General features: G+C 48.1%; 1 protein-coding gene across 1 annotated transcript in view; it reads right to left on the reverse strand.

Annotated features, from left to right (window-relative positions):
• Positions 1–17618, reverse strand: part of MGAT4B (alpha-1,3-mannosyl-glycoprotein 4-beta-N-acetylglucosaminyltransferase B) — a 51013-nt gene extending 33395 nt beyond the window's left edge. The window contains exon 1 of the mRNA XM_038149853.1: positions 17381–17618. Coding sequence (XP_038005781.1) covers positions 17381–17477 — 97 coding nt within the window. The 5' untranslated portion in view covers positions 17478–17618. The remainder of the gene's footprint in view (positions 1–17380) is intronic.
• Positions 17619–24007: the final 6389 nt, after the last annotated feature.

The following is a 24007-nucleotide window of genomic DNA, read 5'->3' on the forward strand; positions in this document are numbered from 1 at the left end:
TAAGCTTTTGAGATTGCTTATTTTTCTTAAGGTCAGTTTACATATATTTATTCCTTCTATAATCTCCCCTTGCCTTGCATCTCAACTTTGAATTATTTATCATCAGGTATCACATTCATTTGCATACTTTATGAGGTGCAAACCAAATGATTAGTCATTCCATATTAGACTTTCCTAAACCATCTGTGCCAGGCTCTGCAGCAGCTTGGTTTTGGTTTCTTTAATACTTGGGGGGGAAATAAAAGTTCAAGGGGAGAATACTGGATTGACTTTAAAACACAGAGTAAAACAGTCCATGTTTGTGGATAGCAAAGCTTTATTACTCTGCTAGAGCCGTGCTCCTCCAGGAAGGTGCAGATGATCATCTTCATTGTAATTTAACCAGTGATACAAATTGCAAGCAGCATTATTTCAAAGACCTCTGTTTATTGATTAGAAAAAAAGTCCTTCTCCTCTTCCTGCTCCCTCCTTGAGCGGTGCTGATTGCACACAATGGAGAGCTATCACTTAAAGAGCCAATTAAGTCAACTTCTGAAAGGTAATTGAATAGCTGGAATTCTTAGTGCACTATTGTACTGCATTATCTTGATTGCAATGAAGGAAAAACAAAGCAGCCAGAGCAACAAAAATTAGAGAATGAGGCTCTGGCCACAGGCAGGAATACTGAAATGGATAGGCCCATTAATGCTGCTCTCCTTCCCCCTCCCCCAGAATATTTTCTTTCTGTGATTATTTCTAACTCTCGCTAGAAGTGTGAGAAAGCACAAAAAACTCGGTCTTGTTTATTTTCTGCATTGGCAGGACTTTATGAGGGATGGGCTGAGCTGCTGACCAGGCACAGAGAACGTTGCTGGCTGCAGCCACCCCAGCACACCCAGCCCTGGGGGGAACCCAACATCTGGGCATCCTGTACTCAACCAAAACTTTGATTAAACAACTTCTTGTGGCTTGGGCTGTGAAGATAACACTTTCTGTACAGATTCACCCACGCCTGACAGAACCATCAAGAGATCTCTTTTCTGCCCTCCTGGCTACCTTCAAAATACCCAGAGGACTTTAGATCACCTCTGGGGTTTCCATACCATGGCCTAACCGGGCTGAAGTGAGTCTAAGATTTTGAAAGCTGTTGGGAAGAAGGACATTGTTTTAGTCCCTTAGAAAAAACAAGCTTAAAAAAACCCCAGTTATTGTAAGCCTGCCAGCACTCAGGATTTATATAAAATAACTCATTTAAATGCAGTAAAAAAATGCATCACAATCTGAGAGAAGAATCCTTGGAACTTGAAGGCACTGTCTGTACATGGTCAAAATTCACCATCAATTTTTGAACAATTACTCAAAGTACTCACAGCACTCGGGTTATAAAGCATTTACACAGACACATAAAATAAAAGCTTTTTCCAAAGTAGGAAAAGAGGCGCCACAAAACATAAAAAATCTCCTTCGTTCCTCTGCGCCGACAGCAGCCTGTGGTGTGAGCTTCCACCCCTGTCCCCCGGCCCTGGGTTTCCACGGCAGCACAATCAATCCACCCAAGCTCTGAGCACACTAATGGGCAACTGCTGCTCTCCTCGAGCAGCTCTGGCACCAGCTGCCTCCCCACATGTGAATTTTGTCTGGCACTGGAGCCTTGCTGGAGAACATAGGGCTGAGCAGGGTGAGATGCTGCAGGAGGATGCTCTCTCTGTCTGTCCTCCTGGCACACCTCGAGGTTCCTGCCCCGAGTCCCACAGACTTCACAGCCCAGAACAAGGACAGATCTGGAAAAACTCAATAAATGCCATTCCTCCAGTAGCAAGAGAAATGCAAATCCATCCTTCTGTAGACATGGCTTTTGTGTTTGAGGGGCTGCAGGAAGGGTGCTCAGAAGGAGGTTCCAAAGGGATTTATGCACCCAGCAGATTGGGAGCCTCTCCTGTGCCCTGACTGTCCACCTGTGAAACGAGCTGAATGACACCCAGCCAGCCTTGTAGAGGGCTTTGCTTTTCCTCAATCCACCTCCCTGTCCAGGAGTCAGGTGACTCCTACTCTCACCTACTCCACCCTCACCCTACTGCTGTGGGGCCTCAGGAGCCCTGGCTCTGAACAGAGACATCCATTCATCCACGGGGAATCTGGCAGGACCTCGTAAGCAACCTCTGAAACACGTGGTACCAACGCTGGGCACTGTGCACCACAAGTATGACTTCAGCACACCTGCCCAAACTTCTGCCTCATTCATTTTTGCAGTCTCTCCTCAGTTTACTTTGCAATTATCTCTGCAATTCCCACTGAAAGACAGGACACAATTTAAGGAACTTGAATGATTTTTTCAAACTTGAATGGTCTCTACCCAAAGAAGCCAGAAGGAAGCCCATGCTCTCAAGCACACCCCAAGAGTCTCGGTCCTCAGACATGCTGTGAAGTGGGAGCTTTAGTTTTTCTTCATCAGCAGACTGAAAGCCCATCAAATACAGTAGGGCACCAGCCTCTCTGTGGCCATTCTCTACCTGAGACTTGTTCTATCTTCTCAAAAACTCTTTTCAGTTACACAATAAAAAAACTCCTTAAGGACTGTATCTAGAACAGCTCTAAAAATTGTTTGTGCTTTCCCTGAGAGCTCATGTCTACTTATTGGATGGAGGAGGCAAGAGGACAGAACAGATATTTCATGGAGCAACCATTGCACATAAATATTGCCCCTGACACAGATGTGCTGTGAATACAATTGCATCCTCACATCGATTACACTCCAGGAGCTACATTTGTAGAAGTCAAATAAATAAATGCAAGTCTGAAATAAAAAATAATTTAAATTTCTAGCAAGCCACTTCACCTTATAACCATTCTTTCCTGTGACACGTTGTGCTGGTTCCTTTCTAATAACACATTCATGTACCTGCATAGGTACAAAGGATGTGTACAAATCACATCTTGCAAAACAACTGTTGGCAAGGAGCAGGATTTGAGTATTCATTACTCACTGCTCAACAGTTACATACATTTTAATTCTGACCTCGAAACATAATTTGGTCCATGGCAGATGTTTCCAGCATCACAGGCTGCCTTTGGATGAGATTTAATTCAGTTTGAACATGGCAGCAATGAAGAAAGGGATTGAAACATTTTTTGCTCATTCTCCAAGCTTAATGCTGCAGAGGTAAAAATGAGGGAGGACTGAATTGAATGGCTGAATTTGCTCTCTCAGCCTCAGCTCTGGATCCAGACCAGCGAGGTGAGGCTGTGCCTCCTTGTCCCCTCTGTGGCATCAGCCTCTGTCAAAAAGAAATTAAGTTATTTTAATGAGGTTCTGCTGAATGCACACTGGTGGAACCAAGAGAAGAATAACCTCTAGTTTTAAGCTGCTTCATTTTCATCAGAAGGGGACATACTCCCCTGCAAACTCTTCCTCCTCTCCCCTTGTTACCCTGAGCAGCTCCTTGCTGCTATTCGACATCAATAAGTAGATCATTACTTCACCAGCAGCACTTAAAATCTTCTGCAAGGTAAGATCCAATTGCAATTTTACATCCACATAGTTGCCCACACTGAAGAGCCCTGAAATGCTCTTAACGAGTTGTGTGCTCAGGGATGGGCTCTTCACACATCAGTGGAACGGGCTGGGGAGGGACAGCTGCTTCCATAGTGCACAGCCAGTGGAGCAGTTTAAGGAGAAGAGAAATGGTATAAATAATTGAAATCGCAGCAAGAAATGTAGGCAGAGCAGAGGGAAGGAGGGCAGCTCCAAAGGAGCTGGCAGCAGGAGAAGAGATAAGGGCTTCTGGGAGCCCAACTGAACACGAGTGCATGTACAAAATCCACACCTCCTTGCCGGTGTGCTACGCCACACACCAGCAGCCAAAAGAATTTCTTGACCTTTTCTGCACTGGCTGGCAGTGATCTGAATTCTACCCACCTACAAGCTCTCTTGTCAACATCTCCCCTTTCTTCCTCTCCATGAAATCCTCAAGTCTGATGCAAATAATCCCCATGTACATCCCAGCACTGCAGTGACCTTGGTAACCAAACAATGCTGATGAGTCAATGTGGATTTCAAATTCTGCCACTGACAAGCACCTCACCCACAGGGACCCACTCCTCCTGGCCCAGCCTTTCATGGTGAAGCTCCCTGAGAGGGTTCCCAGAGCACCCAGGACATTCAGGGCACTTTAGAGAGGATCCTGGTCTCAGCTGGGGCCTCTGAGCACCATCAGGTCACCATCAGGGGTATCTGCAGAAATGGCCACCTTTGGTTTGCAGCCTTGCAGAATAACTAACCAACACTCTGGAACAACAGAAAAGTGCTGAAAGTTTCAATCCCAGGAGGAAAACACCTCCTCTGATGACCACAGCTGCTACAAAGGGCTAAAGGCTGTAATTTTGCCTGACCTTTAACTATTACAGCAATATTCCTTGACCTGCATTTTAGAAGTTATGAACAGACAGCACAACACAGGCTAAGCGATCTGCCACTGTCTTGACAGATTTCCAAAGAGACATGAAATATCTGCCTTTCTGTGTGTGTGCATCGTGCAAGTCACTTGAGAGCTGTGCAGACATCTGGAAAAACCCACAGCTCCTCTCTGGGTAGCGCTCACTCAAGCAGGAGATGGCAGGAGATCATTTATAATGCTCTGTGGAGGTAACACTTGGCATAACAGCCCCAGGAACAGCTCCATCACAACACTGGGTTGAAGAAAGGACACTTCAATTAGCAACTCAGCTAACCAGACACCTTTAACGGAGCAAGTAATGAGATTTCTTAATGAGTGGTTCATCTGAAGGGTGTGCAGTGATACCAAGACCCAGGTGAAAATGCTCATCAAGATCTCCGTGCAAGTCACGAGTGTGTAGGATGGATATCTTATTTTAAACAGCAATCAATTGATTTTAAGGAATCAGCTGTCGGACCTTGCCAGACTCCTCTTGCAGAGTGTCAGTATTTTTAGATAAAAGCCTGCACCAGGCATCATTGTTAAGTTCAGCCCTGTTCCTAGAGCCACAGGGCACACAACTCTGATCAGAAGGTGAAGAAACCTTGATTCTGACTCTTCTGTGTGAGCATTTAAATTTAAGAGTTGCTGTTCAAGAAGCATGTCACCAAAACAAAAAATGACCACAGTTTTTAAACTTGACTTGTTGCCTAAAGAGCCTTCCAGAGGCTGCAAGGATCCCACATGTCCTTTTCTCTACACACAGCCCTGCCTGGCAAGTGCCTTATCAGGGTGTGCCCAGCTGCACATCACACCCTTGTGCAGCCTATCTGTCCCAAATCCAAGCCTGGTATGGAAGGACCGAGCTTCACGTGCCTCTAAGGATATCCTCCAGCTGGGACAGGCAAGTGACAGCTCACGGTGTGAACAGCAATTCTGGGGTCAAGAGCAACTTACAGTTCACAGCAAAAAGAGACACACCAACCCCTTGGATTTCAGCACAAAACTGGTCCTTGTAACCTCTCTCTGCCACATGAGGGAGATTGGAAACCCAAGTCCACCCTGGACAGGACAGAATTTCTCCTCTGACCACTCACTAAGAACAAGGAAGCCCTTCTGTACTTCTAAAGACAACCGAGCCTTAACGAGGCTGCCATGCCAGCGAGTAAAGATGGGAACCTTGTGGTTTCAGAGGGTCTGCTACTGAGAAGCTGCATTTGGGCACTCTCCAAATGAATGATGGGACTCTTTCCCTGACAAAAGAGCCATGAACAGCATCTGTCCTCTGGAGTGCAAAGGAATGGTGCCAACTGCCAATCCTCCTCTTCCAGCTGGAGGACAGCTCGTGGGCAGCCGTCTTCAGCTGAGAGTCTCCAGATTGCTCCCATTGTGGGACACACAGCCTGGCTCACCAAAAGAGGCTGCAGCCAGCTCAGACGTGCCTCAGTTCACTTGGGGAACACTTGATGTGAGGCTGGAGAGAAACGGCTCTCTGACAGCTGGAAAATGCAGTTGCCTAAGCTGCTGGGGGATAATGAAGAATCAGCCACTTCCTAGAGGTGCTTTTCTGTCACCCACATTGTTAGAGGTGCGTTTGTGTCACCCTTTGCTCTGACCACGGGGTCTCAGAGAACAGTTTCTGTAACGCAAAGCTTTGAACGCTGCTAACTGAGCCAGCCCCAGCTAAATGCCATGGTCTCAGTCACTACAAAACTATTCCTTTCTCTTTCTGCCATCCTCCATTCCATCCATGGGGTGTCCATTAGATTCAAACACAAAGAGCCTACCACGAGAGCCTCATTAGCTGACTGTACAACTGGATTTGTTTTGCAGCACAGCGCTGTCCCCCACACTGCAAGGCAGAGTTCTTGAGGGGGGGGGAAAATGGATCAATTTAAAAAATACCTGGCATGCCTAAATATTACATGCAGCTCTTCTGTTGGACTTAAAACAACAGCATTACCATCTGTAAAACAGGGGAAAAAACCCCCAGGAAGTCTCTCAAAACAGCAGACCAAATGAAAGGAGAAAAAGATGAAGGAGGTTTCAAACCTGCCCTGGAGAGAATGTGTATCACAGCTCTAACCTGCTGCAGGGAGGGGGAAAAAAGGAAACAGGGCAGCAGAGACCAGAAATCAGATTTATTATGACCAACCAGGTAGATAAAATATAGATGATCACCAAGAGAGGATGGCTGTGCTGGAATCAACCAGCTTCTGAAAATGTCTAGTCAGCTTTAGCATTTGATACACATGAAATCAGTGTCCACACAAGAGTATTCTCCTGAAAGGATGGGATTTAATGCAGTCGAGATAATTATCTAGATCCTTCTTTATCCCATTAGTGGTTTTCATTCGCATCCTGGAACACCATAAGCGGATTGCTCAAGAATTATTTGCCATCCGCTGCTTCAAACCCGATTGGAATTATCTTTATACCTCGGTATGAAGAAAAGAGATTACATCCCTGCCAGGGCTGGCTGGGATGCCCTCTTTTCTGAGGCTCCCCTTACCATTCTTGTTCTATAGGGTGATGAAAAGAATTAGAAAATAATTGTCATGGACATGATTTTGCCCTCTCCTCCTCTTCCTTCCCCACATATGTGTTTGGGAGGAGGAGTAGGAGACGTTCTTCCCATTGCATCCCCTGCAGGAGATGCATCACTGCACCTGCAGAGAGATGAAGCTCAGCAAGACTTACTCATCAAATTACCCAGGACAGGATCCAAAAACGCTCCTAGCTTCCTTTTGCACCACGACCCACTAATAAAAGAACAAGGATGAAACTGTTAAAACCAATTAAACGTATCACTTGATGCATGAGCAGGAAGTGGGATTCAGTGCACTAGAGATCCCAGGGGCGTGTGCCAAACGTCGCCTCTCGTGCTCTCTAGCGATCTGTGTCACTGTGCAAGCTCTGCTGGAGATCAGGCCAACGTCACTCAAACAGCCAACACAACCCCTTGCTTCAAGGCCTAAAATAACAAGAAGACAAAATTCCCCTCCCAGCCACTCTAACTGCCTGCCAGGTTTTGTATTAACGGAAGAATTACATCTCCATCCAGGTATGGCAAGGACACAGCTCGTCTCCTCACAGGCAGCTGTGACTCTGACCAGCAGCGAGCAAAGATACCTGGATGCCACAAAAACCATTCCTTCTCCTCAAGGAACGTGAAGGGGGTAGGTATTCAGACCTGACATGAATAGGAATGCATGTATTTTTTAAAGAATCGTGCTTTATGGCTGTGTAATGAGATCTGTAGGAGAGGTATCTCTATAAACAAGTTATTAAAAGGGGGAGGAGGGACACAATAATAGCAGGTGCCAATTACTCAGCTCCCAGCAGAGACTTTTCAATTTCTCACCTTCCCCCAAAGCAAGATGTGCCTCTGTATGGCACCACATTCACTTACAAGTGTGAGACCCTTTGGAGTGTGGCTTCTCTCCCCCCCAGCAGAGCTACACTGCCACCAGAGTGGGGCTGCCCCTCGTCCCACCAGCCCTGCACCAGAGCTGGGACCAACACACCATGAAATTAATTGGGAAACTGAACACAACCATATTTTTATTTGACTTCAGAATGCGGCCACTTCTCCCGAGAAGAGGAACAGTGAATTCATGAGCTGACTGCAACTGCCAGGTTTGCATCTCTGCAAGTATCTGCTTAGTTTTGGGAACAAAACACCAGTAATGATTTTCTTATTTTAAGATGGCGGCATCGTTTCAGACAGTAAATGTCCACCCTGGAGCTGTCAGAGGGACCCCATCCTTTAAAGCAAACACACCAAGGTAATGATTAATATTACTAAAGTAATTCGAGCCTCCAAAATCATTGTTTTCAAGATCAGCAAATAATTACCAAGGCCTTCAGCAATCAATATCCAAGATAAATAGAAGATTAAATTGCAAAAGAAACAGAAGAAAGTACTTAATATTTGCCAAACACATGCCAAATACACTTTTTCATGGTAACCAAATACTTACAGTAAATAGATATTTTAGCTCACTGGAGAGACACTTTCAGAAACTAATAAATTAATCCAATAAAACAGACAGACAGGGTGGAACCAGACATTAACGAAACACAAACTGATCTATACGGAGCCAACCCACAATCCATGTCCTAATCATGCTCATCCACCACTCTGAGTACTTACCTCCCCCACCCAGGTCAGCTCTTTAGCTCGGGGAAAATGCATGTTTCATGTGGATTCACTGGCACAACAAAGTGGAGAATTTCAGCCATCAAATGACAAAGCTTGTGCTCAGCCAGAATTTGCATTTCCAGTTTTTTTCCTAAATACTTCTCGCTCCTCAAAGTTAGCAAATTAATCTCCTTTTAAAGACAATTTTTGCTTTTCCTTCAATTTAGTTGAAGCTCTGTATGTGAGGTGCAGGAAGAGCTCCTGCTGCCCATCAGCACCAGCCACCCCACATGTGATGCCAGTGGAAGCATCCCCACGGCATATCCTCACTCTGGGGTCAGGATGGTTTGTCCCGGGGGCTGCGCCTGACCTCACCACCACTCCAGGGACCCAGATGGACTCAGAACAGCCCCTGAAACTCAGTACAAGGACCAGCACCATCTTCTTCCCAGGCAGCCTAAACCAGCTTCTACCCAAAATCATTGCTTGGCGTTAACGAAGCCATGCTATTAGGGGAGTACCTGGTAAAGTTCTTCAAAAAGTGAGTAACTTGAACTGGTCAAGATTAAGAGAGGGAAGACATGGGAAGATCTCCATCCCGGTCATTTTCTACAATATCAAAGGAAGAAGAAAGGGAGGAAACTGAGGGAAATAGAAGACAAAGAGAAATGATATCAAAGCCAGCTCCAGAGAGCTCAATGAGAGATGGCACGAAAAAGGAATAGTTAAAACATGAAAGGTGAGATCAAACAGAAGTAAAAGATCACAGTCTGGGCACAGAGCAGAGGGAGGGGAGACCACCCCAACACTTCTGCCAGCATTAACTGAATAATTCATCTGACAGGTACTTGTCTGTGGTTGAGTCTGAGAGAGCTCAACCACCACCAGATCCATCCATTCACCCAGCAAAGGACACAGACAAACACTGCTGTTGTTTTTTATGTGGGGACACACCCTGGGGACACTGCACAGCAGCTCTGCTCCCCTGACTGCTGTCTTTTGGGAAGGAATAAAGAAATTTAGTTCTCCCTCAGAAATCTTCTCCAGCTTCTGTATGAAGTTCTTGGTACTGGCAGGGCTGGCCTCACTACTGCACTTTAACTAAGCCATTACATGTTTTCACTATACAAAATATATATACAGAGATCTTCAAGGAGCTAATTTCTCAGGACTGGAAGCATTTCTTTGATTATTTACAAGAGCTTCTAAAGGCTACACAGCCTTTTAGTACCACAGGCCTTCTCCCTAAGCCATGACATTCCTCAGAACATTGACAATACAGAGAGGACTTACTGCCACGTAAGTACAAGCAGAGAGTGACAAAAAAGGGTCTCCAGATTGAACCTTCCAGAAAGCTCTTGGCATTGCAGGGAGAGAAGAAAAACCTAAGTGCTCTAAGGCAGACTTGAAAATGTGATCAGGATGGCCTAAAAACACATTGATGAACAGGTACGGACCAGACAGCAGCACTGACATAAGCCAACACCTTGCTCTTCCCACAGTCCAGCATCCATCCCACCACCACCAACTCCTAAACCACCAGAGTGACAATTATAGCCACAAGCAAATGGACACTGCAAAGCAACAAAACTCATTATGAACATAAAAGACAGGTGGAGATTAATTTTTGCCCAGGAGCTTCTTTAAAGCCTAATGATTTACATTTTAACACTACTGCTGTCCACTTTAATATAAGCAGAAATTAAAATATCTTGCATCAAAGACATTTTCATGGGCATGTCTAGTCACTTCAAAATACAGATTAACCTTTAGGTAAGCACTTATCCTGTATGTAACACAGGAGGGATAGAATATTTAAATGCTGGCAAGGCAGGGGCAGGCAGGAGAGAAGACAGAGTTACAGAGCTGTCTCTGTGCATCAGAGATGCATCCATGCTAATGCACTGATCCTGGAGACTCAAATGTGACTTGACACCGAGACAAAAACAGAGGGAGAATTGGCCAGTGACACAATTAATGCAGAAAGAGATTATTTAATACAAGAATCTGCCACTCCCAGACTTTCCTGCTTTGAAAGGGAAGCCTGACATAAGCTCGAAAATAAACCCAAAAAGGGCACTGCTGAATAAAAAGCCCCCTATGCTGCAATTCAAATGGAAAAGGCAGAATTTTTTTTTTTTACCTCCATCAAAGACAACAATCCTCTGCCTGTATCAGGAAGCTGCTAAGCAGATACTTGATCAGCCCTCCCTGAAAAGCCTCTCCTCCTAACAATGCTAACCTGCCCGCCCCTGCTGAAGCTCTTTGATTATTTTAATACTTTCCACAATCCTTTAATTTGCCCAGTGAGTTCTGCCACCACAGCAGCCCTCTTCAGCCACCCAATCTCCCAACCTCTTGATCTCTGTCTCACGAAAAAGAAAACTTGAACATTAGAATTGGCACAATAATGGAAAATCTTCACCTAGAACATTAAGATCATCTCCAAGTATTTTTAGGCAGGTGGCTCAGCCTTAAGGGCCTCCTTCAAAGTCCTGGTGGCTGTGGATGCCCGTGCTGAGCCAGGCACCTCAGTAGGGATATTTGTTTGTGTTTCTTTATAGCACAAACAGAAAAATTGCTCCTTTGGTGACTGGTTTGGGTTTTGTGAACAGGGAGAATTATGGATAATCCAAGCCTACCTGCAGCAGCCTTGCTAAAGCAATTTCTCCAGCACTTAGTGTCTTCAAGGCTTTCTGGAGATGACTGGCAGCTTCACTTAAACTAGCCAGCTACAGATGTGTTTTACATTAAACACTAAGTGAATAATCAATGAACATTCAGGATATAAGTACAAATCAATGATTTGTTTTAGATGAATCAAAGGGAATCGCAAATGAGTTTTGTTCTGCAACAGAAGTAAACCAAGAGAAGTACTTGATGTAACTGGGGATGTGAGTGTTAACCTACTCTGACTCCTCCTCTCCTGTGCTGACACAGACCCTGCTGTCACAGAAGCCTGGCAGTGTCCTCCAAACCCCAGTGACAAGAGATGTCACTGTCCCCAGAGAGCAGATGGGAACTGAGGCATGAAACCAAGCAGTCAATTGTTCCAAGACTGGGAGGGACACAGCACAGCAAGGACATGAATCCAAGTCTGTGCTGGAGAACACAGGAGAGAGCCCTTGTAACTTCAACTCCATCACACAACCACAGCTCTTGGTGTGGGAGCAGCAATGGGACACAGCAACTGCACACCCAATACAGATCAAGAGCCCTGTTTAAAGGCCTTTAAAAAACTGCAAATAAATCAAAACAGATAAACAGGTGACTCCAGACAATGAACAACTTATTTTAATAAATGCATTTCAACAGATTGCACAGTGCCCCTCGCTCTTGGGATGAATTTGCTCAAGTCACAGGTGAGGTAATTCTGCAAATGCTGCTGCATTCCAGCCACCAATTTCACACAATGTCTGCTGAGCACCACCCAGGCCACAGAAAGTCTCTCAGAAATGCTCCTGCACAACTTTTTATTCATCATGCATTTTAATGCCAGATTTCCAAACTCATGGTTCCCTAGCCAGGTCCTTGCCTGCACCTCCTCAGTCCCCAAAAGCACTTGCTGGGTCTCCTGCTGCCATCTCTCCTACTGGGAAACGTTTGCAAGGGTTGTTGTGAAGTGATCCCAGCTCAAACCAGGGCCTTCACTCGTATCCATTTTGCTGCAGGCAGTGCCCAAGACCTCAAAGAAACTACAAAAACCTGAAGTCAAGCTGGTGCAGGCAACAGAAATGAAAAAGCAGCGGGAACCCCTCATGCCGCAGGACACGGCTCGTATTTAACAATATCAAGCTTTGACTCTGCTGCTTCCAGAGCAGATTAGTGTTCATGGCTTTTATGCTCTATAGAAGAAGACTTTGTAAATACACTCAGAGGAACATCCCTCCGGGACAAAGTTTGCTTCCCACAAAGGACACCCCCAGTGAGCAGAGCATCCTGCCGTGCACGGCACTGCACGAGCGATATTTCCTTACAGAGCCGCTGCCCGAGCCCTCCCTGCTGCTCCAGAGCATCCACGCTGCAGCCAGTGCCCCGCAGCCCCCAAACCCAGCATCCTGCTCCTCACCACACCCACAAACCAAGGGAGAAACCCTGTGCTCAGACCTGCACCAAGACGCCCAGCCAGGATGCGTGTGGCGAGTCCTTCAAGGAGCTCTGCACGCCTGTCCTGAAGCACTTCCACAACATCCCCATTCCCACAAGGTGTGTCCAAAATACCACAGTCACACCTGATCTTAGGGGTGTGAAGCCACCACGCAAACGGCAACCCCACTTTGCAGGCAAACCTACAGGTGCAGAGTTGGCTGCAGTTGGGGTTTTACGATGGATGCCGGGAGCTGGCTGGCAGTGAGCAACCAGAAATCATTAAAAGCTGACAGAGAAAAAACTTGCCAGGGGAAGCCTGCACAGGCAACATGGGTACAGAGCCTGCCCTGAGCTACACAGCCATACTGAGGAGGTATCATGCCAGCCTCTACACACAGCATTTCCAATGGGAGTTTCCTAAATGGTTCAACACAAGATTTAAAACTTCCAGTCCAACTAAAAATCAAATCCCAACACTGAGACCCAAAATATCCTACAGTATTTATGGCTCTGGCGTAGGCTGCAAAGGGCAAAGAGAAGGGCTGCATAAACAGCACACGGCTGGTCAGTCAGTCAAGATAAGAACAAACATTATGGATGAGAACCGAACAGTTTTCACCACTGGAAATGAAAAACAACCACAACAATTTAATTGGTAGGTTCAATTGTTTGCCTTCATCCCATCTGAAACCTTCTTGGTTTTACTAATCCCTCAGTAAGTCCCGAGTCCCCTGGAGTCCCCACATTGGGCACCCGCACCTGCCTGCACCTTCCCAAAGCCTGATCCTCCACAGTTCAGCCCTACACACCCAACACCTGACCCCAGGTTACAAAAGAGCTTTCTGCCTAGCAGGTTTTGGGAAGTGAAACCATGTTTAAATCTAAAATCAACAAAGAGAGAATATCAGACTTTGGCCAAGACAGCCACCACCATGACGCACAGCACGTGGCCCACCTCCGAACAGGACGTGATGCTGGACACCTGCTGCCTGGGTGAGTGGCTGTGCTATTTGAGGCTGCCCTTCTCTTCCCACTCCAGCAGACTATTTCAAACCCCATTTATAATTGGAAAGAGGCAGCATCTGTTTTTGCAGACCATGAGGTCAAAACTTTACTAATAACCACAGCACAGCAGAACACCATTAGCAGGTAAACAAGCCCTGAGCTGGTCTCGGAAAAGCAGCTCTAGAGATGGTTTGTTCTGGTTTTTTTTTTCTTTCAATTAATTGTTTTGTCCTCCCAACACAGAGTGGGAAGACAAGCAGACTCTGCAATGCCTTACATTTTAATATCATATTATTCCCCACTGGAGGCAATGCAGACACCTTGCCAGACTTCCCCAGAACTCAACGACATCAGCAACTCAGGAGCACTGGGAATTGTCTCCAGTCACTCACAGGGCATGACTGATGTACAGGACTGGCAAACACAAAGCCTATCTTTGAAAAATACAGGTATGGGAATAAGGAGGCAGGAATTTATAGAACAATCAGCTTAACTTCAGTTGAAATGCTTAGAAGACAAGGAGAACTTCAGCAAGAGATAACATCTGTTCGTCAAGAACAAATCACATCAAATCTGTCATATTTCTTTCTGTGACAGGGTGTCAGGACTTGCAGGAAGGGAAGAAGAAACAAAGATTTCAGAGACCTCTGATGATGTCTGATGGCACATGCCCATAACACAGCCAGGGATGCAGGGGCTGGCCTGAGCTGCCCAAAGGTAGGACCACCACTGCTGGGAAGACCACCTGTGAATGGGCACTGCTCTTTGAGCACAGACTGGGGGGGGGCTCTACTGAAGCATTTTCCAGTGGAACCCATCCCAGATCCAACACCAATTGGTGTTCTCATCCACAACTTGGCTGACAGCAGAGAAAACAGGCTAACTGCCCTGGAAGGCTACACCAAGCTGAGAGGGACTGCAAGCATGCAGGAGGACAAAATCAGAATTCAAAACAATCCTGGTAATTTAGAAGATGCAGCCTGGAAAAAAAAAAAAAAGAAAAGAGGCAGTTCAAGAAAGACAAGCATGAGGTAATGCAATTTGGTAAGAATAATTAACCAGGCAAACACAAGATAAGGCATGAAAAGCAGGACAACATCTGGAGAGGAACAGTTGAAGGGTTGATAGGATAAAAAAATAAACATGAGTCACCTATGGCAAAAGTGAAAAGCACACACAGTGGGATGTATAAACAGGATCATTGTTTGTAAAAGGTACAAAGTAACACTTAGTCTTCTGAGCAAAAATACAGCAGCAACTTCAGCCCTTTATCCCAGGTTAAGCATCACCCCTCACTAAGGATGATGGTCCAGAAGAGAGTAACAAGAGCAACTGCAGACCAAGAATGCGTGACCTAAAAAAGAGTGATCAAAGGAACCAGTGTGGTTTAATCTGTATCAGTAAGGGAAATGGTAGCAACTTCCAAATATCTACTGGCCTGCTACAAAGAAGGACAGAAGGAACTTTTCTGCCTGTTCCCAACAGATGGAAAAAAAAGAAGAGCAATCCTGAAAGTAAACTGAAGAAAAAGACATTTCTGTAGAAATCATAAGAAAAGTCTAATATGAGGGCTGCTAAATGTCAAACAGATTGTCTGGGGAGCTTAGGAGTCCCTGCCATTGACGGTTTTTAAGAACAAACACAACAAACATCTGTCAGGAAGGGGTTGGTTATCAGCGATCCTGCGGAGGGCAGGAGATGGACTGAATGACCTCTCAAGGTCTTCTCCAGCTCTGTACTGAACAACAGCCTGAAACGTGAATGTCCACAATAGCTGGAAACCTGCTGTGCTGACACAGCCACCCGAGCTGGCCCTGACCTGCCGAGGCCACTGCCGTGTGCAGCCGACAATCTGTTGCTGCCAGAGGAACACGCGCATCCCAGAGAGGGCCCTGCCAGGAGGGACAGGGACAGTGGCACCCAGGGGTGCTGTTCTGGCACTTGCACGAGACACAGGGAAAAGCTGCTCGTTAAAAAATAAAAGTGTGTCAAGGGACAACACAGTCCAGGCAGCACAGACTGCCTAGTGGGGCTGGCCACCCTGCTCCTGGAAGCAGCAGGGGCTGCTCGGAGCCCACGCAGCACTGCACACTGCCTTTGCTTTATTTATGAGAGGAAGCTGCAAGCAAAGCCACTGCCCAGTGGCAACCACAGGGCAGTTCTCAGAGCATTCCTCTGCCCCTGCACAACTACTGTGGTCTAGTACTTCTGTCTGAAAACAACACACAACAGCAACACCTGAGTATGCAAACATTTTGGCCAGTGATAAATAAACATTTTGGCCAGCGGTGATAAAAATATCACCAGCAGAAGCAAAGCAATCCACTGGTACAGAAGCAGCACCCCTGCATTGCAAACGCCCACCACACAAACCTCTGCAGGAGGCAGCCCTGGTGGGATTTAAATCACCTTAGCAGCACAACAGGAAAGCCTTCAGTGATGAATGAGGCAGAGGATTCCAAGCAGCCACCTGTCAGACACCTGCAGCTGCCAAGACAAACTGGCACATCCCAGGCACTCCAAGCCTGCTGCCAGGGAAGGGGCTGGGTGGGGTCATGTCATCAGAGCCAAAAAACCTTCCCCAAGAGCTGCCCCAGCCCTGATGCCAGCCTTGCACTACGTGCAGGCTGCACCTTGTGATGGTGCATGGTGTGCCACAGGACTGCAAACCCATCAAGTCACAGCTTATGCTCAGCAAAAGCTGCTTCTCACCTGTAGCAGGGAGAGATGCTTCTATAGCAAGTGGGAGGAGAGAATCAGGGTCTGGCTGGCCAGACCACACACCTTTAATGACCTCTAAAAGTGCAGTAACTGAAAGAGCAGAGCGATTACCACGGGTGTAGGAGGTTACACACTCACACACGGTACAGAGACACAATTCAGAAGCGACTGTCAGAATTGTCCTGTAGGCCAGAATAAGTCCAGTGCACTGCTCGAGAGAGAGACCGGGTGGAGAAAAGCAACTATTGTGTTGCCAGGAAAAACCAGCAGCCAGCATCTCTGTAACACCTGCACAGGATTCCCCCGCAGCCTCGGCAGGACAGGGCCCTGCACCTCTGCTCTGCAGCTGCCTACTCAGTGCAAAGCCAGCACCAATACTCGTGTGCTGAAGCCACAGCTGTCACACCTGTCCCACATCCACTGAAGTTACTGCACTCAGCATCGAGCCGCAAGAGACACACGCAGAGAAGGCAGAGATGCTCAGATCTCCCCCCACCAGTTTGCCCAAAGAACCCCCAGCATTTGAGAGCTCCCCTCAGTTGCTGGCACTACCTCGCAGATTTAACTCACCCGGCTCCCATCGCCCATGAAGGTTTTCGCCATAAACACGGGGGTGCAAAGAAGCACATCACCAAACCCAAGCCAAGTGCTAGGCTTGGACAAGAGCCCGCCCATCACCCCACAGCCCCCCGACCCTCCGTGGGCAGCCCTGGGCGAGCAGAGACCCCCGGCTGGGGTACCTCCCGCCCAGCTGGGCACAGGCAGTCGCTCCAGGGGCTCCACAGGTCACGGTCCCGTGGGGCGCACAGAATCCCGCCGAGCCCGCACCCGTGGGGCTCCAGCAGGATCCTGCCCCGAGGGATCCCCCAGGTCCCGCAGGATGCTCACCGGGTCTGGATCCCAACGCACCCCCGGGCTCCAGCCGGGCCCGACTCGCGGAGTCCCCGCACGCCCTCCCAGGCGGCGGGGCGGTGCCGGGTCCCCGCGGAGGCGGCCGAGCCCCCCTTACCTTTGTGCCCGCCGAAGGCGCCGTACCAGGAGAGCGAGAGCAGCGCGCACAGGCAGCCGAGCAGCAGCGTGAGCGCCGTGCCGCTGCGGAGCCTCATCGCCTCCTCGCCGGCGGGGGCGGCCGCATGTCCCGGGCGCGGCGCGGCCTCGGCGGCCCCGGCGGAGCGGAGCGGGGAGCGCAGCCGGGAGCGGGAGCGGAGCGGGAGCGGAGCGGGGCGCGCCGCCCGCACCGCCCGCACGCAGCGCCCGCGCCGGGCCCGCCGGGCGGGCGGGGCGGGGCCGGGCGGGGGCGGGCGGGGCCGGGGGCGGGGCCGAGGGGCGGGGCGGCACCGAGGGAAGGGCGCCCTCGTGCGGGGGAATGCGGGACTGCAGAGGGGCGGGGTGAGTGTGAGTGTGAGTGTGAGTGAGAGTGAGTGTGTGAGTGTGTGAGTGTGTGAGAGTGTGAGAGTGTGTGAGTGTGTGAGTGTGAGAGTGTGTGAGTGTGTGAGTGTGTGTGTGAGAGTGTGTGAGTGTGAGAGTGAGAGTGAGTGTGTGTGTGAGAGTGAGTGTGTGTGAGTGTGAGAGTGTGAGTGAGTGAGTGTGAGTGTGAGAGTGTGTGTGGGTGTGTGAGTATGTGTGTGTGTGAGTGAGAGTGTATGCGTGTGTGTGTTTGAGTGTAAGTTCATGTGTCTGTGTGTGTCTGCACATCTGTTTGTCTGCACATGTCTGTGTATGTGTGTGTGTGTGTATCTGTGTGTCTGAGCGTGTGACTCTGTGAGAGTGAGATTGTGTCTGAGATTCTATGTGTGTGTATGAGCGTGTGTGCCCCATGTTTCAGTGTGTATCTGTCCAAGTCCATCCATGTACGTGTGTGTATGTGTGTGCACATGTACATGTGTGTGCAAGAGTGCACGTTGATGAGTTACCCATATAAATGTACATACCTGTATCCTTGGTTTACTTCTATCGATGCACGCCTGCCTCCTCATACCCATCCATATGTCCCTACAAAGCCACAGATGTATCTGTGGGTGCCTGCGTGGGGCTGTACACGTGTGTGTGTGTGTGTGTGTGTGTGTGTGCGCATGGCTGTGTCCATATGTGTGTCCCTCTGTGTCCATATGTCTGTCCTGTGTGTGTGAACATGCACCCAGGTCCATCTGTCTGCAGAGTGTGGGGCTGTGCTCGTACCTGTGGCTGTGCCAGGCTGATGCACACCCTTGCACGTGGACCCCAGGAATTGCCCGGTCCCTGCGGTGTCACGGGTGGGTGTCCCTGGATGGAGGTGTGTGCTCAGCCCCTGGGCACAGGGATGTCCCCACGGGCTGTGCACAGCTGCGGGGACAGGATGAGGAGTCATCCTCGCTGCCATTCCCACAGAAGTGTTTCATCTTGGTTAAGGAAACAGCATCCAATGTTTATTGAGAGAAAATCAATGCCAGAAGAATATCACAAACGGAAGGTGCTGCCTGGAAGGACATTATCCCTCTTCCAAAGGACCTGGCATTCGGGGGTTATGACCTCAAGCTGCTTGCCTGGGTGAAGGACAGAACAAATCAGATTACAAAATTATTTTGCTTCTGTTTTCTTCTGTTAATGGGTTCAGCTTATTTAATTGTAGACTGTACTGTGAGGTCAGGCTCCACGGGCATTTATTTGCCTTCATCATCTGCACTTGTTTTGGTGAGCGGGCCTGAGGTCAGGCAGCTCAGGTGCCCCGTACATGGGTACATAATTCCTGAACCAGCCAAAGCTGTCATCTCCCATTCCCCAGAGCTCTTTTAGCGAGTAAATATTTCTCTGACATGTCAATATTGCAGGACTGGCTTCCAGTGATCAAAGTCTGCTGCTCGAAACGTTAGGATCGGTTAGGGAGCCATGCACAGCGAGGCGTGTGCCCGTGCCAGAGGCGGGGGAGGCGGTGCAGGCGCTCGGCGATGCTCGGATGCCGCCCCGGAGCCTTCCCGGGCGCAGGCGGGAGGAGCTGCGAGCCAGCTGCTCCCAGCAACACTCCACAGACACGGGGTTCTCCTGAAAAGGAAAATCCGCCAAGAGGGATCTGCCTCAGGCATCCTGTTTCCTGTTGGGAAGGTGAGCGGTGAAGGGAGCCCGGCGCTCAGGAAGGTGCAGGGGCTGCCTGGAGGGGCTCTGGGCGCCTCGTTTACGGGGAAAAGCACGGGTCACCCATTTCTGCAGTCTTGCCTAACTGCACCCTTAGAATATCCTTCAGTTCATGAAATAAAGCACGTTTTTCAAATCTTGAAATGGCCTCTCGCGGTGGTTGGAAAATCCGGGCGGGAAATCGGCAGAGGGAGCCCTTTGGACGGCGTCAAAAGTTTCAGCCTCCCTCCTCCGCCAGGAGCCCGGGAGGAGCTACAGGGCCGAGCACAGACCACATCCCTGAGCAGGGAAATGGCCTGAGCAGGGAAATATCCTGAGCAGGGAAATATCCTGAGCAGGGAAATGGCCTGAGCAGGGAAATATCCTGAGCAGGGGAATATCCTGAGCAAGGAAATGGCCTGAGCAGGGAAATATCCTGAGCAGGGAAATGGCCTGAGCAGGGAAATATCCTGAGCAGGGGAATATCCTGAGCAAGGAAATGGCCTGAGCAGGGAAATATCCTGAGCAGGGAAATGGCCTGAGCAGGGATATATCCTGAGCAGGGAAATGGCCTGAGCAGGGAAATATCCTGAGCAGGGAAGTGGCCTGAGCAGGGAAATGGCCTGAGCAGGGAATGGCCCGAGCAGAACTCTCGGGAACGCTGAAAAAACCCCACGGGAGGTGCCTGGTGCATCCTAACTGGATTTTACAAAGCAGTGCCCGAGCAACCCCCATCAGAACCAGCAGCAGGTCCACGGGAATGAATGGCAGCCCACCCCAAAGGTGTCAGACAAGAACTGCTGGTGGGGAAACACTGTACCCCGTTAAATCTTGGCTGTTTATTTTCAGAGGTGCAAAATGCTCCCACCACTCAGGATAGCTGGTGTGTCTGCAGCGGAAGAGAGGAACATTAATAATTTCTCCAAGACAATTAATTAGACTCTTTCCCAAGGATAAAGTTTAATCCAATTTTTGCTGTTATGCTTTGTCTTCATAAAAGTCTGAAGAAATTAATGAGCTTTATACCACCCTCTCATGATAAAAACCTTGGGTTCTCTTGGAAAAAATTAGGGACTAAACCAAATTGTAGCACCTGCCATTTTTCTCTCAGACCTGCAAAGGTGTCTTTTATTCTTGATGTCCATTCCTCTTTTCCCAGTTTTGTCTTTTATTCTGTTTTTAAAATTTTGAGCAAATTTTGAGAAAATTTTGAGCAAGTTTTGAGCTTTGGTCCTTTTGCAGAGCAAAGATTAAAATGTGAAATGCAGACACCCCAGCAAATGGCAAATACAGAGAAAAGGTTTTTTTTTTTTTAAGGTGGTCTCATGATCTTGTACAGTTGATGTTGGCAATGCTGAGCGTGCTGCAGAAATGAGGGCCCTTCATGGGAAACACTCCCATAGCAATCCACAGGTCCTGAGGCTATTACAAAAATTAGAAAGAGAAAACGTTTATTAGGTCCAGGTATAAAATGTGATCCAGATTTATAGCTGATTTTATCTACTGCTCTAAAGAGCTTGGCTCTGGAGTTTGGCCCATCTTTAGGCTTGATCCTTCCCAGGCTGCTTCATGCAAGAAACAAAATAATTTCATTTTCTGTGTTTTAGAGGCTGCTGTGTTCAAACATCACCATGGCTTGTTTCACTGCAGTATAAATGTTTCCAAATCTCCTTAGCCATGAGAGAGGAAAATGACAACAGGGTAATTTACCTTCAAAGTGTTGACGTGTTGATACTTTAATTCAGGCAAAAGCTACAAGTCAGATTCCCAAAGCAGCACTAGCCCCAAGCAATTCGCATCGGTTGCAAAAATCTCTTTCTCACCTGCAGGAACATAAAATCCTTCTGGAGCTGCATGACACCCCTAAGTGTGCTTGTACCTGGCGCCTGCTCTGCACCCATTCTTCCTTATCTGCTCCTGTGCCTCAGTGAAAAAACTGTGCCAGAGTTTTCTGCCTTGAACCGTTCCACACCACAGCAATGAGGAGCTGCTGAGCCTGTGTAAACACCTGACGTGGCACAGCCAAACTTCAGGAAAGCTCAGCCTCAAAAATGAGACAGCAAAAAACTCCCTGCTGGGCTTTCTGCTCTGCCTGTGCCAATGAGGAAGGAGGGTTCTGCTTCCGAGGCCTGAACAGGGTTTTCACTGGACTGGAGGAGGAAAGCAGAGGTCATGGGACTGGGCTGAGTCACCGGTGTCTGACCCGATGTGTCTGGAGGATCCTGCACCTCTCCAGAAGCCTCTGGAAGGAGTGTGTGGCATTGCTGTGTGTGGATAGGGACTTGGAGAAGCCCAGAGAGCTCTGCATGGTCCCTCCATCCCCACACACTGTCCTGCCAGAGCCGGGGGACACAGCGGCCAAACCCTCCCCTCCTCACCAGGAGTTCTGGGACAGTGATGGGAGCCTCAGGCTGGAGCAATGATATGGGGGAAAACTTCCTCTGGAAAATTTCCCCATCAGCCTCTGCTGTGGTTTGCAAGCAAGGAAAAGATTGGACATTTCCCCTCCTCCAACCCACCTTCTTCCCCTCAGGGCTTTATTGCAAACATAAGAAATTTGGACAGAAGGAATATTTCTGGTGATTGTGCCCTCAGAACAAAACCCTCACCAAATATTTTTAAACATTTCCCAGCAGAAGTGGGTGTAGGGAGAAAGCAGAGCACTGAAGGGATCCTAATTGCTCCTTTTTAAGCCTTTCCTCTCTAACTTGAATTTTTAAACTCCAACAGCTTTTTTCCCCGTTCCCTTTACTGTTCCTTTGCTACATCCATCTGTGAAGCTGGTTGCTCAGCCCCCCGGGCCAACAGGGCAGTTTTTTGGGCAGGGGTTGCTGTGCTGCTGTGGGATTCCTAAGGAATCATAGGAAAATATTCACACAGCCACTGCTTCATGCTGACAATGCCAAAATCCAGATCCACTTACAAACAGAAGGAGAAACTTCTCGAGTGGATCTGGGAACAGAGCACAGCTCCTCGCATGGCTTCTCCAGGGGCTGAGGAACCGGGCAGAGGCTGGAGGTAATGGGGGAGAGCGAGGTCAGAGCTGGAGAAGGCTTGCTGGGAGGAAATCCCCGACCTCGAGGAGGAGGAGGAGACTCACTGAGTCACCCCCGTCCCGTGATCGGTGAGGGAAGCAAACAACAGACCGGTGAAAGCCTGTTTGCCTTATGTTTTGTAAAAGTGCATGATGTCACACCCAGAAGGCTGAGCGTGACTCAGCATGTCCCACCAGGAGAAATGGATTAAAGTGGACACAGAGGAAAACTCAGGTTTCTGATTTTACTTTAGCACCTTGCTTGATGAATGCAACAATCAATTAGCCTGGAGACAGAACTGATGTAAAAAGATACAGCAACTTGAGGACAACCCCCCCGTGCCTCAAACACCCCTCAAACACAGGCAGGGATGGAGAAGGGAATAGGAATTGGAGCTGTCTGAGACAGCTTGGAACCTAAGGAATGAATGTGCTGGAGCTGGGTCTCAAAATACAGTCTCTGGCTTTATAGATGGGACAAAAGTAGCCCTTGGGGTCCTCAGAAAGAGGACATGAGATGGGCTGGAGGTGCTGCTTGGTGAGGCACATCCAACACTGGCAGTGTCCTGTAGTGCATCTCCTGCTTCTCCTGGTGCCACATCGGATTTTATGGAGAAAAAACATAATCCAACAATGTCAAGGCATCAGCTTTCACTGACATTTTCAGACATCAGGGTACACACTGCAAACAGGCAAAAGGGAAGGTGAACACCATGTGGCTCTGCTGCCTGCCCAAACTTTTCAATATTTCCTGTTGTAAAAGCTGCTGAATCATTTCCTACACAGCATCATTCATGCTTCCACCTGAGTCTAGTGGTGTTTGAACTTTAACCCACTGCTTTACAGTGGAAATATTAGCCATGTCATACCTAGAAACTGAATTTTCTAGAAAGCATTTTAACTTAAATGGGGCAGACTTTTCCACTGCAAATACTATTTCCCAGGAAAGGGTTGCAATTTCAACATTGCCACGCATATGCCAAAAATGTCTCTACATGAAAGGCCAAGTGTTTTAACATATATATCTTAGGTCAAGAAATAAACTACCTTCCCATTGTGGAAATTAAAATTTATGTGTCTCTTGATTACAGAAGATGATAAATCATGACACAGTTTCTCCTAAGTTCTTAATATCTTAAACTAAGAAATACAGCACCAAGAGTCAGAGTGGTCAGGCCTTTGGGTGAGAGGAAATTAACACCAACAAGGAACCTAATAATCATTGATCCATCATTATTTAATTATGCTTGGACAGCACAGATGGTGTGTTCTGCCAGCTGAAGCCTCCCGTGGCCGGATTAAGATGCCTGTCAACTGTATCTGATCTGCAAAAAAATACTGCTGCCAACCAGCTTGGAAAGGCCGCAGCACATCCTCCTTAATGTCACTTGTGTTTACACCAGTGATCTTATTTTTAGTGCCCCCCCTTCCGAAACACGGGGTTCAGGGAAGAGTTATTTATTCCTGTCATGCTTGGCACGCAAACCCCTCTGCGGGGTGCTGCACGAGCGGGGC

Source organism: Motacilla alba, chromosome 13 (assembly GCF_015832195.1).
Source record: "Motacilla alba alba isolate MOTALB_02 chromosome 13, Motacilla_alba_V1.0_pri, whole genome shotgun sequence".
In the NCBI taxonomy this organism is placed as follows: Eukaryota; Metazoa; Chordata; class Aves; order Passeriformes; family Motacillidae; genus Motacilla; species Motacilla alba.